General features: G+C 43.8%; 1 protein-coding gene across 1 annotated transcript in view; it reads left to right on the forward strand.

The window, feature by feature from the left end:
- ABCA1 (ATP binding cassette subfamily A member 1) overlaps positions 1-13,842 on the forward strand; it is a 126,196-nt gene that overhangs the window by 60,419 nt on the left and 51,935 nt on the right. Inside the window, 5 exon segments of the mRNA XM_055301648.1 lie at positions 6,965-7,057; positions 9,566-9,698; positions 9,701-9,805; positions 11,554-11,693; positions 12,038-12,154. Coding sequence (XP_055157623.1) covers positions 6,965-7,057; positions 9,566-9,698; positions 9,701-9,805; positions 11,554-11,693; positions 12,038-12,154 — 588 coding nt within the window.

The raw sequence follows: 13,842 nt of genomic DNA on the forward strand, positions 1-13,842 counted from the left end.
ACGCTCTGATGCAGTCCTTCTAATCCTCTCTTTGAGGATCAGGAAGGAGGCATCTGTTAAGTTGGGACCTAAAGAATAAAGGTTAGTCAGGTAAAGAACAGGGAGAAAAGAATGTTCCAGGCAGAGGACCTGGCTTATGTATGGTGTCCAGAGTGGGGAGAGGAATGACGGTGGTATTTAGGGGAACTGTACATGATTGATTGGTTCAGAGAGGAGCAGATGTAGCTACAGGGAGTTTGATGGTAGAAGGAACAGTAAGACCGAATGCTGTGGAGGTGACTATCGATCAGCTGAGGCAAACTTTCAAGAGCCATGTGAGGCCATTGGGCCTCATCCTTTAGAGCAAAGGAAGCCACTGAAAGGCTCCAGAAGGTGAGTGACTTGATGAGGTGAAGTTGAATGACCTTTGAAGCAGGACACATACCATTTCATCTCGTCCTCCTAATGTGCTTCTCTCTTGCTTTTAGTTTTTCTTCCACAGACATTTACTGGGTGCCTAATTATTCTATGCCAGGAACTATGTTGGATGCTCAGTTGAAATAAACACCAGCTCAGAAATTAAAGTCAAATTGACTTGGCTAGGTTACTGCCTTTTTAATTGCCAGCATTTTACAATTTAGTTAAGCTACTAGGATAGAAAGACTATAATGAAATCATTTGTTAGACCCCCTGAAAGATGGGGTATAATAATGGTCTCTGTTGTGCTAGGGCCAGCTCTCCAGAATGTCATGCTTTTCGGCAATGTTGCCATGTTGTGATTAACACACTTTGCAGAAATGGGTGGGAGCCTTTTGGGTAATACAATATGTACTTGTCTATTCTTCCTGTAATGATATTACAGTATTTAGTTATGATATAAAAATATCGAATAATACACAAATTCCAGTTAGCTTACAATAGGTCATGTAGTCCCCCACTAAAGGTTTTATCTTCACTCTTTTTCTCTTTCTTCATACAAGAAAATCACTTGCCTCCTGTGGTCAATGGGGACCTCTGTGAGTTCATAGCAAAGGGAATGTTTTTGTTTAGGAAAAATAATGGTAGGAATTCTAAACTGTAGAGTTTTTACTGGAACTCTTTGGAAATACTAGTTGGCAAGGTTTGCCTGCCTTTGTGAGATATTAGCAGGAGACCACAGTTAATAGTAGGTGCAGGCATATGGTTCTCAGACTTTATTTTGTGGCCTAGTTTCAGGGCATGGTTCTCAAAGTTAATTGTACTTAAGGAACGTAGACACTTTTCAGATTGGGTATATGGTCAAGCCAGCTTACATTCTTGAGCCTTTCTTCCACTCCTGCCCGCTCTGCTTCCTTTCCTCCTCACTTCTTTTATCTTTAGTTTAAAAAGTATGAAATAGTTAAAACTTACAAACAGGCATAGAGAATAATGTAAAGAACACCCCTGTACTATCACCCATCATTCACCTTGCTTGCTTCTGATTCTTTTCAAGAAATAAAACGTTGCACTTATAGTCAGTGCCACCTGTGTATCCCCTCTTCTTTCCTCAGAGACCGTCACTATCCTGGAGATGCATGCTTTTATGCCATATATATGTATTTGCATTCTGTTAATGGTAGCTTACCATATTGGTTTGTAGGTGTCCACATTGTATGAATGTGCATATTGATCTTTAACTTGTCTTTTTACCTCCACATTATATTGTTGAGATTTATCAGATTGATACATGTGGCATCTGATTCATTTTAACTGCTCTATGGTATTTCCTTTTTATTCTGAAATTTTAAAGAACTCATTCTTCTAGTCTTTGGCTCACATTTTCACATCGTTTATGGTGTCTTTTGGTGCATAGTTAGTTTCTTTTCTTCCTTTCTTTCAAGATTTTATTTATTTATGAGAGAGGCAGAGACATAGGCAGAGGGAGAAGCAGGCTCCCTGCAGAGAACCCAATTTGGGACTCAATCCCAGGACCCTGGGATCACAACCTGAGCCAAAGCAGACACTCAACCACTGAGCCAGTGATCCCCCCCTTCTCCCCTGCAGGTGTCCTGCATAGTTTCTACCGGTTTTTTTTTTAAGATTTTATTTATTTATTTATTTATTTATTTATTTATTTATTTATTTATTTATTTATTTATTTATTTATGAGAGACACACAGAGAGAGGCAGAGACATAGGCAGAGGGAGAAGCAGACTCCATGCAGGGAGCCCAATGTGGGACTTGATCCCCGGTCTCCAGGATCACGCCCTGGGCTGAAGGCGGCGCTAAACCGCTGAGCCACCCAGGCTGCCCTAGTTTCTACTTTTGAAAGTTGGAGTCATTTTTTTCTCCTTGGTTTGGACTTTCTATATATCAAGAGACTTTCCCTATCCCAAGTTCATAAAGACATTTTCTCCTATATATTGGCAATTTTCATTTTTTACTTTTAGCTCTATAATCTGCCAAGAACTTAATTTTGTATAGTGGTAGGAGATGGAAAACGTACTGATTTTTCTAACATGAACAACTAGTCCCAGCAACAGTAATTGAATAGCCCATCTTTTCCCTACAATTTTGTAATCTTTAGTTTGTAAATTCTCATCAGTCTCTTCTCTGTATTTCGTAACATTCAGGCGCAGAAAAGTAAAATGAAGTCTTGAGCAAAATATCTGGATAGCCTGAGCTTTAAATGGCGCTGAATTTGAAATTTTTTTTTAAAGCCCTGTCATGTCAACCCATACCTGTGTGTAACTCCAACACGTCTTTGAAGATGGAAACTTGTATTGACAATAGGTTGCCAATACTTAGGTTAATGAATGCTACGCATTTAATCTCAAACAACAATTAGCGTAAAAAGGGATCCTGATAATGACATTGATCCTATTACTTATGGATGGGTTTAGCCAATGTTTCTTTTATCAACCAAAACCTAAATTAATCAGTTTTTAAGCAAACCAGAGCTCAGACTATTGACAACAGCCCTAGGATGTGGTATGGCATTTGTGTCTGAATACATAAAGGTCTGATATCCAGGGTAAATATAATGAAGCCCTTATGTTTATGTCTGTGGCCAACGGTGGTATTCATGGGTTAAGCAGTACGTGCATGGAGTTTTGCTGAATTGTGTGACTTTTAAAACAAAAAGAATAAGCCTGCCTCAAAGGTTAAGTAAGACATTTAAGTTGAAAAACCTGAAGGGAAAATCATTACCTATGAAAGTTTAAATTCATTCAGATGAGGAAGACGTAGTCTAAGAACATGAACTGCTGATTGATTTGTTCCCTTCAGGGGAGAGATGACTGCTAATAGTGACAACGGGCGGTATATCTATGGTTTCAGAGACTTGGCCTTTTGCACTTGGTGGCTGTGAACTCAATTGGTATGATGTTCTGGCCTCATATGCATTTTGTATCATCTCTGATCCCAATCAGGGTGGGGTGAACTGATTGGCTTCTCTTCAGTGCTTCACTATCAAAGCAGACTGCATCATGCCGACCAGATGTGGAATGCACAAACAACCACCTTTGTGGAGAACATGCTCAAAAAAGAGGAATGAACATTGTCCAGGGGCTATGGCTTAGCAGTTCTCAAACTTCTATGCGCAAAAAAATCCTGAAGCTTCCTGGCTCACATGCCTACCTTCTGAATCAGGAGGTCTTTGAGGGCTGGGAGGTTGCATGCTTACCAGGCACTGCAGGGGGTTCTGGTGCCAGAGCTCTCTGAGACTACATTATGTCAGTGGAACCTGCTCATTCACAATTCTCTGTCATGACTTTGGTTGTAGTTCAAGGGCCACTGGTACCATTTAAATTTAATATTTCCTTTTTGTAGATTCACTTGCTTAAGAAAGTTAGACATTATATCTCTACTGTAAAGGTAAAATCAATATCACTTACTAGAAATAGAAGGTACACGTATATATGCATCAGGATAAATGTATGTATGTGCTTATCTGCGTGTATATGTAGGTAGGTACAGATTACATATATACCTAAATGTAGATTATGATTTTTCCTTCAAGTTTTTCAGTTTGTTAATTAATTAATTAATTAATTTATTAAAAGATTTTATTTATTCATTCATGAGAGACACACAGAAAGAGAGGCAGAGACACAGGCAGAGGGAGAAGCAGGCTCCATGCAGAGACCCCGACGCGGGACTCGATCCTGGGTCTCCAGGATCACGCCCTGGGCTGAAGGCGACGCTAAACCACTAAGCCACAGGACCGCCCCCAAGTTTTTCAGTTTAAATGTCAACCTTAGGGCAAATTTATATCTGTGCATGTGTGATTTAAATATACATTTGTATTTGTATTTTATACACTGAATATTACATAATGCAAGTATATATTTTAGCTGCTTAACATTTTTTGTTTCACAGTTTTGCAAACACTGAGGAAAAAGGGGCTTTAGGGAGGAGAGAAGCATTCAACTCAAGCCTTAGGGAATTAGGTCTTAGTTTTGCACTGAAGAGGATTTGTAATATTAGAAATAGCACATTGAGTGTGGCTGATGTGCTTTGCGATGACAACTCTGGCTCTCTGCGTAGTGGACGGAGGGCCCCTTGACAGGAGAAACAGTTCTTCCAGCGTTAGCCAGGAAACAGAAGGGGGAGGATGGATGGATGTCTTTTCAAGAACTAGAAAACCCTTCAGTTTTGGTAGTAAACTTTTAAGGAAGGGAAGAGAAAGGCAGGGGTCACCTTTCTGAGAACCGTTAGGGCTCACTATGTACCAGGCGCTGTATGAGGTGCTCAGCATGTGTCCTCTCATGTAGTGTTCTTGACAATGCTGGGTTACATGCCCACCATGAACTTTGTGGGTAGTTGTGGAAATCGGGCCATGGGGAGTTTGAGCCATTTGCCCAGAGTTCTGTAGCCACCCCAGGTCCCCATAACCAGAGAAGAGGAGACAGTGACAAGAATCATCAGATTCTTATTTCCATTCAGACTTTCTAAAAAAAAAAAAAAAAAGGGATAACTGTCATATTTTAAGTTGTGAAAACGGGCATTGAGTTAATTTGGCATTTTTTGTTTTGCTGCACAATCCTTGAGTGTGCGTCATCTCGTGGGCCTAATGGTAAGCACAGGAACACTTTACTTCCCCATGCCTTCCAGTTAAGACCTCTCAGTTTGGAAAAGTTTTCCTCATGGTAGGGTCTATATATAGGGCCAGCTTTTAATGGGTAACCTTTAGTTGTGATGTGAACCTAGAGAAAGAAAGTAAAAAGCCAAAAACCTCCCACTTGTTTTTGCTCATGATTACTTAATGGAAGGAAGGACCATTAACATAATCTCTGAGTTGCATCATGGAGAACTACCTGAGTATAGTGGTTAAGAGGCCCATCTGAGGATGCAGAGTGTGGGAAAGGTGGACCCTGGTGACTAAGCCTTTCTAGGAAAGCCCATGAGTCAAGCTGTAGAGATTCTTTCATAAGCACCTTTAGACAGATTTTATCAGAAATCTACATTCAGAATTTGGCTTGGATATTATGATGATCATGGTGATACTAGCTTAATTGTCTGAATTTAGAATTCTTTTTATTTTACTTTATTTTTTATTTTTTATTTCTTATTTTTTATTTATTTATTTATTTATTTATTATTATTTATTTATTTATTTATTTATTTATTTATTTATTTATTTATTTATTTATAAGTTAGGCTCTACACCCAGCATGGAGCCCAACAGGGGCTTTAAACTCACGACCCTGAGATCAAGACCTGAGCTGAGATTAAGGGTCAGTCCCTTAACTAACTGAGCCGCTTAGGGCACACCCCCTCCCTGCCACCAACCTGGAGTTCTTTTTAAAGGAAAATCTCCCAGGCTGCTCTTTCTGAGATAATGATGATCTCCATCCACCTCCAGCTATTTTCCATGCAATTTGTATTGATTTCACAACAATTCCTGATACAAGAAAAGTAGCATGATAGCCTGGCCTTGGGGTGCCTGGGTGGCTCAGACATTTAAGTGTCTGACTCTTGATTTCAGTTCATGTCATAATCTCTGGGTCATGGGATCAAGCCTTACATCGGGTTCCATGCTCAGCATGGAGTCGGCTTGAGTTTCTCTCCCTCTACCCTTCCCCCTGCTCATGCTCTCTCTCTCAAGTAAATAAATCAATCTTAAAAAAAAAAAATAGCCCAGCCCTCTCTAGATTAAAGAGGTATCTGATAATAAATAAAATGAAACCCACAGAAGTGCCAAGGAAAGATGAGTTTTCCCAGAAACTTTTGTTTTTCTATATAACAAATAAAAATGATGAAATTGACTCTGTATCTTTTTGTTTTTTGGAAGCCTGAAAACTCAAATTTGAGGCTCCTCAGCTATTATAATTCTGACCTGAGAGTCTGTGCATCACTGTTCTTTCTCTTTTCTAGCTTAGGCTTTCTGCCCTAACTTTGTCTTTTCCTCGGGCCCAATTATTTTCTTGTATTTACTATGACACTAGGTGGCACATAACAGCAATTAAATATACCCATGAGCAAATATAAAGATCTGACTAAAAGTAGATATAAAAATAAACATTCTATATTAAATTTCCAGTGTTAGAAGCAGTGCTGGTTTGACCAGCATGAGAGTGAAAAATTCTCCTTTCTACGCTTTTGGCAGCTTTCAGCTTTACATGTTCTTCCTTTCTTGTGAGCCATTACCAACTTGTTTCTCAAGGTCCTTCCTCTATTGCCCATCTTGCAGACAGAGTTGGGAATTTGTGGTCAGAGTTGCATTGGACACACACACACACCCCCCAACATGAGATGATTTTATCTGTTGCATATCAAAGATTTTCAAATATATATTTCTACACTGTTTAAAAGCATTCTTCAAGGGATTAGTAAGTCTTATCTGAAATAACCTGCAGACATGGAGTTAGAATAATTTTAGTGTCTTATTTTGGTCAGGAGTGGGTTTCTTGTTTTTTAAACTCAAGATTGTGGATGGTTTTAATTAACTTGTTTATTTTCAGTAGAGATTTCAGGTTTACATTCGAGTTTAGAAACAAAGTATTTTTTTTTTCCTCATTCCAGACAGAACTAAACTCTACATCTCCCTTCCTGAGCAACCAATTGGCTAAAGCCACAAAAACTTTGTTGGATAGTCTCGGGACTCTGGCCCAAGAGGTAAGTTGTGTCTGTCTGTCTTTCTGTCTTTCTTTAAATTAAAGATTTTATTTATTTGACAGAGCGAGCTTGCACGCACAAGCAGGGGAGGTGGGAGAGAGTGAAGCACGCTCCCCGCCCAGCAGGGAGCCCGATGCGGGCCTCGATCCCAGGACCCTGGGATCATGACCTGAGCTGAAGGCAGACACGTAACTGAGCCATCCAGGCCCTTGTTGTGTCTTTCTAGCTTCAGGAGGCAGACCATTCACTGGCTTTTGCCTATCCTGAGTTTGGCTTAGAGGGTCCTTTTGATTTGAATATTACATGAGACGTACAATAAATTTTAGAAGCATTAGTAACCTTAAAAATGATTTGGTTTGAGCTCCTTCCTTGAAAAGATGGAAACCAAGATGCGGAGATGTCTCACGTGTCTCAGGTGATGTGCAAGGTGACAGTTGGACCTGACGAAATGACCATATATTGTCCACTCTAAGCAGGAACAGATACAAAGACATTGATGTAGGGTATGATTAAGGAATGTATTTAAAGACCCAGGAAGACAGGTGGTGTGGCCAGAACAGAGGGGGCAAGTGAGAGGGTGCTCGGAGCTGAGGTCCAGGAAGGAGGCAAGCACCGTGCGGACCTGGTAAGGCCGGATTTACGCTGAGCTAGATAGGAAGCCAGTGGAGGGTTTGGAGCAGAGGGTGTATGACGTTGCCTAGAGAATGAGACTGCTTACATCATACATTCTGGCTGTTAAATTAGAAGAGACTAAGGTGGGGGCAAGGGAAGAAAGGGGCCTTTGCAGCGTCTTGAGAAAGTAGACAGCCATTCATTCATTCACTCACACCACAGATGATTATCGAACACCGTCTTTCGGGGGCTGGGGGACAAGTGGCCACCCTTCGCTGTGAGTAGGGGCGCTTCACAGATAAATGTGGAGCATGAGCTGAGGTGTAGAAAAATGAGTAGGAGTTCGCCCCTAGACAGGTGCCAGGAAGAGCCAGCGGTTTGGAATGACTCTGGTGCCTCCATCCAAGGATGTCCTGGTTTCACGGGGGAAGAAGTTTGTGCTTGCGGTTGGGGCTGGTGGGCAGGTGGTGGCGAGGCAGCCTGTGGCGAGGGAAGTGAGTGGCTTTCACTTACTGTATTTAAAACATCTCCGGGCCTGCTCCCCCACCAACAAAAGGAAAGGTGGCCTGGCGACCTCTGCCCTCCCTGTCCTGAATACCTCATCTAGTTTATGAAAAGATAAAGTAAGGAAAAGCTGGCCACTAGCTGTGTCCTTGTAGTATATGTCAGATGCTCCTGGTTTGGAGGGAGAGATGCTTATGACCTCTGACCTCCCCTGGAGTGCCTGGTTTCCCTCCGGAGGCAGGAGGCAAAGACAGGATCTACAGTGTCGAGGTCCACGTTACCCTCACGAACCAGGAGGCTCTGAGATAGAAAACTGGGCACGTGGTGTCGGGATCTAGGCCTTCCACTGGGCGTGGGCAGGACCGCCTAGTGTCTTCCCTCTGTCCTCCGGGGCTCAGTCTTCCGGGCGCCGAGCACACGCGGTGACATTTCAAGGAATGTAGAGGTTTGTAATTGATTTATCGTGAGATGGGTAGAAATGCAAAGTGCTTGATAAATACTTACTTACAAGGACAGTTGGGCCCAGAACTCTACAAGGTGCAGGAGCACATTTGTATAGGAGACAAAGTGCTTGTGGGGTGTGGGTGGCGGACACAGCCCGTGGCTGCTGGGACGGGGGCAGGGCTGTTCTGTGCCAGGCCTTCTCTTCTGTTTTATGCGATTGACACTTCGGGGTCTCGGTGAGGAGTCGGACCCTCGGAGGAGTGACCTGTGTAAGGCTGTAAGCCCGTGAGACACGTAGCGGGGATTCAGCCTCGGGTCTCCCCCTCAACACTTTGCCTAGCACTTAACTGAGATCAGGATGGGGCTGCGCGCGCGCGCGCACACACACACACACACACACACACACACACACACACTCATCCTTTCCTCCCAGGGCCTCCTCGCTTTCCACAGGGAGGCTTAAGGCTCTTTAGAAAGGAGTATGTGCTCTCGGGTGGGAGCAGCTCCTGATGGATGTCTGGGAACACATGGCTATTCGGAGAAAGCATTCTCTTCCATAAGCCAGAAGATAATCCAAATGAAATAAAGCCCATCACTAGGGCTCCACTGACTTCTCATTTATGCTTCTCAGTCTTCAATTTGCAAAGGAATCACTGGGGCATCTGATGAAAATGCAGATTCGAATTGTGGTTGGACCTAGTTGTGGACCTAACCTGCATTCCAGACCACCTCTCACATAATGCCTCTGCTCATCCCAGGGCCACCCGTGGGGTAGCAAGGTTCTGACAACCCTATGGCAAGGCTAAGAGGACGTGACACAGAATGTTCTGGGGTGTGGCCCTGGAGAGGTCAAGAAAATAAGATGTTTCTTTCTCTCTCCTCTACCCTTGCCCTACCCTCGTCTCCCCTTCCCTCCTCCCTCTTTCTCCTCCCAATCCCTGGTGCCAGCTGTTCAGCATGAACAGCTGGAGCGACATGCGCCAGGAGGTCATGTTCCTGACCAATGTGAACAGCTCCAGCTCCTCCACCCAGATCTACCAAGCTGTGTCCCGCATCGTCTGTGGCCACCCCGAGGGGGGGGGCTCAAGATCAAGTCCCTCAACTGGTACGAGGACAACAACTACAAAGCCCTCTTTGGTGGCAATGGCACGGACGAAGATGCTGGCAGCTTCTATGACAATTCTACGAGTGAGTGTCTGTGCAGATGGAAGCCCCGGCGGCCCCAGCCCCCGTTAGTGTTAGCCTTGGTCCGGTCCATGTCCCTCCTGCCATATTTACCCTTCTCCCCTGTAGCAGCATTGGGTGTTTCAGGTCTGTTTGCCCACCACACTGAGCTCCTAGGGGAGTCCTTTCCTTATCAGCCAAGTGTCCCCACTGCTCTGAACGAAGCCTGGCACATATCAGACACACAGTGTGTTTATCAAATGCATGAGTGATTGAAAGCCAACCTCCCCAGTCTCCTGGGGGTTGTGGGAGGGGAGTTCCCAGAGAAATCAAGGATCTTCTTCTTCCCCTCCCTGGGCATGCTTTATAGTAAAACCTTTAAAATAACAGTTACAATGATGACAGCAATAAAAGCTAACATTTAGGGAATATTTCCTGTGTACTGGGCATTCTATATCATTTCACCCTTACGGGAACCCTGCAAGGAAGGTTCCACATTTTATAGGCTCAGTGAGGTTAAGTGACTTGATCAGAGCCACACCATAGCTAATCCATAAGAGCCAGGGTTAAGCCCTGACCTGCCTGCCCCCTGTGCTTTTCTTCTGGTAAACCACATGGCCTCTGAAATAGCTGCTAATGTGGTGTATGTGTGTATCATCAGACTCACGCATTTGATCTGCTGTTTGTTTTTGGTTCTTAGCTGCAAGGCGGTGTTAGAGAACCTCGTAACTCCATATCTGCTTCTCGCACTTGGGCGGTTTTGTGGGGATGTGTGTTCTGTGTCTGGTGGCAGCAAGGAGCCAATGTTACAGTTTTAGACAATGCCATCCTTTTCCTTGAAAACATGATGCAAGCGAGCCTTTCTCCATTTCCAACCACAGGTGTCTCTTTCAGACACCAGTGAGGCAGCTTTTTGTGTGTTAACTGTAACACAAGAACCTTTTATTCTTCTCTGGAGTAAAGCACTCCAGACATAGCAGGTTGCTTTGCAAGCCTGAAGGGGATGGCATTATAGGCAGTTTTCTGAAATGCCATCCGCTCTACTGCCTCACTTGCAAGTCAGCCCAAGGGAACCTTCATTTGCAAAGCAGATACAACTATGAGCAAATCCTTTTTTTTTTTTTTTGTAATATATCCTCCTTGCAGCGTATAGAGGATACTTGATATCTAAAAGAACCCAGAATGACATTTTTTAAAGAATTCAGGAATTCTGGGTAACCACACCTTATTGGCTATTATAACTTTGGATTTTTCCGTTAGGAATTTTTATTACATTTATCCGATATGCCTGGGATGAGACCTGTTAAAGGGAAATGTTTTATTTTTGCTTGAAAACTTAAGACTGAGGTCTAAATTCAGCTTTTCAATGAAAACGAGTTGGCAAGGGCTGACTTACGAGTATGAATCGAGAGTTATGCAGGCATGTGCATAGTAAAAACATTTTTCTAGATTCTCTCAGTTATGAGCCATCCATCAACAGTGTTATAATGAGCTCTGGTTATTTGTCAAGCATTGTTGTAGGAGCTTTACAGATAACATCTATGTATCCTCCCCACATCTCTGTCAAGTACCTAATAACTTTATTTATACAGAGGAGCAAACTGAGGCTCCTCAGTTGGCCTCCTCTTGAGGTCAAGTTACTTGTTACATAGCTATTAGGTGGTGGAGCTGGGATTTGAACCCAGGACTGTTTGGTTATCTCCCAAGCCCTTGTGAGCTCCTACAAGTATATGACCATGCATATGAGTATCTGCCTTTTGTCTTCTTCGTAGCTCCTTATTGCAATGATCTGATGAAGAATTTGGAGTCTAGTCCTCTTTCCCGCATTATCTGGAAAGCTCTCAAGCCTCTGCTTGTTGGGAAGATCCTGTATACACCTGACACGCCAGCCACAAGGCAGGTTATGGCCGAGGTAAGCTGCCCAGGCCCAGAAATCCCTCTCTACAATCCTCCTAGAAATTATGGGCAAAAAAAGTGAAGTTGTGGCTTCAGATGGATTATATCTACTATGTTCATGGCTCTTCCAGAGTTTCCAAAGAGGGAGAACCTCAAGCGTGATCCAGGCCAGAGAGCTGACCCTGTAGGGCCAGCTCTCCAGCCTTGGGTATTGGAATTATAGCTGCAGGCAGACATTTCTTGGGGATGGGAAAGATTGGAAACAGTGATGGGGCATCTTGGCAGGGGGCAGCTGAACGTCTCATGGCTCTGCCTCTCCTTCATTTTTCCTGCTGCCCCTGGCTCCCCACCTGACTACAGGTGAATAAGACCTTTCAGGAGCTGGCTGTGTTTCATGATATGCAAGGCATGTGGGAAGAGCTCAGCCCCAAGATCTGGACCTTCATGGAGAGTAACCCAGAAATGGACCTTGTTCGGGTGAGTGTCCCCCCGATTACTGTGTGCCTGCTTGATGCTAGAGCGGTGAGTTTCTGGTCACTTTCCTGGAGATGACTGGGATGAGAATTCTTATATTTAACCAGGGTAGGTGTGTCAAGCCCAGCTCCAGCTGCAGGTGAGAGTACACAGGTAACACTGTTTCATGCACACCAGCATCCATGTATCTGGTGGTCAGAAGTCAGTTTGCCAAGAAATTTAGTGACTGTAAGACCCTGCCTATTGTCATTTCTGGTCCAAAAGCCAACCACGGCATCTTAATTAGGCTTCCTATGTCCTGGCAGGTCTCTACACAGGGGTGGGGACAAAGGCCGGGTCTGACCTCTAGATTGAGCCGAGATGCTCGCTCCCAAGGCATTGTGTGAGTGCCCAGCCACCATTAAGGTGTGGAGGGGAATTGCACTGAGTGCTTCAGAGCCACTTGAAAGGGATAAGTGCTTTAGAGACAATTGGATTCAAAAGCGGAGGAGTCTGAGCAAGAACAGAACGTTTCCTTTGTTTGAACTTGAGTGCCATTTAATCACATCATCCCTGCCTTGGGCTGAGTCAGAGAATCATTAGACTATTTCCTATCTCCATGGCGAGGGAGGCCTCTTTCTTTTGTTTCTGCTGCCATTAAGCAAGAATAGATTTTACCAGGTTTCTTGTCTTGACACCTCATTGATCAGAGGGATAGCCAGGTTTTAGCGGCAGTGCCTACCTGGAAGGTACTTTTGCAGGCTTAGGATTCCCCCTTGATGCCCTGGGTAGGGGGTGCGAAGGGGCCTTCCCGGGATGGGAAAGCTAGAGTCATCTTTGTTGCTCTAGTCCTGTTACATATGTGGAATTCGTACATTGGGACCTTCAAAAACTAAGGGACTTTGGTGAGAAAAACATCAACAATGATTTGCATGGATATATGGAATAATTCCTGACTAGTAATAATAACAATTCATGCCTTTCAAGTATGGGTCTCCACTGGGCTCCAGTCTCTCCCTGAGAAGGAAGTCACGTGATCCAGCCACACAGAGCTCCATTGACCTTAGGTGTGGTCTTGGGCCTGTTCTTCCCGGTTCTGTCCTTGGAATCCAGATTTGTACTTTTTGGATGTCTCTCCTTATGTGTCTCGGGAGATTATAAGGGGCCCTATTGACGGGACTCCATGAATTTCGATCTGTAGGCAGATAGAGGCTTCCCTTCCTCTACTGATTGACTGATTTAAAAATAAGATTTTATTTATTTAATCTCTACCTACTCTGGGGCTTGAACTCACAACCCCAAGCTCATGTCGCATGCTCCACCAACTGATTCAGCCAGGTACCCCTTATTTTAAAATTTTTAATTGAAGTATAGTTGACCTATAATATTAATTGCTTCCCCTACTTTTAAGTGGAGAGTTTGGCTTGGATGTTCCAGCAACAACTAGCTCGCGGTGCTTAGGGGACAAAGCCCTTGTAAACGTGGCCATGGCATTCGTTAGTAATTCTGCTGGGAGAGTCCAAGATGTGCAATAGGAAATGTAGAAACTGTGGCTGGGGAGGAAGGCATGGCTTGTAGTTTGGAGGGCCTTGTGTGTAATACCAAGAACTTTTACTTTAAGCTGTGGGGGACCATTAACAAGTCTGAAGCAAGGAGAGATGGGTAGATGCATTAATCTGGTATGTCAGGTGGATTGAAGTGTGGAAAGATGG

Source organism: Nyctereutes procyonoides, unplaced genomic scaffold (assembly GCF_905146905.1).
Source record: "Nyctereutes procyonoides isolate TBG_1078 unplaced genomic scaffold, NYPRO_anot_genome, whole genome shotgun sequence".
Lineage (NCBI taxonomy): Eukaryota > Metazoa > Chordata > Mammalia > Carnivora > Canidae > Nyctereutes > Nyctereutes procyonoides.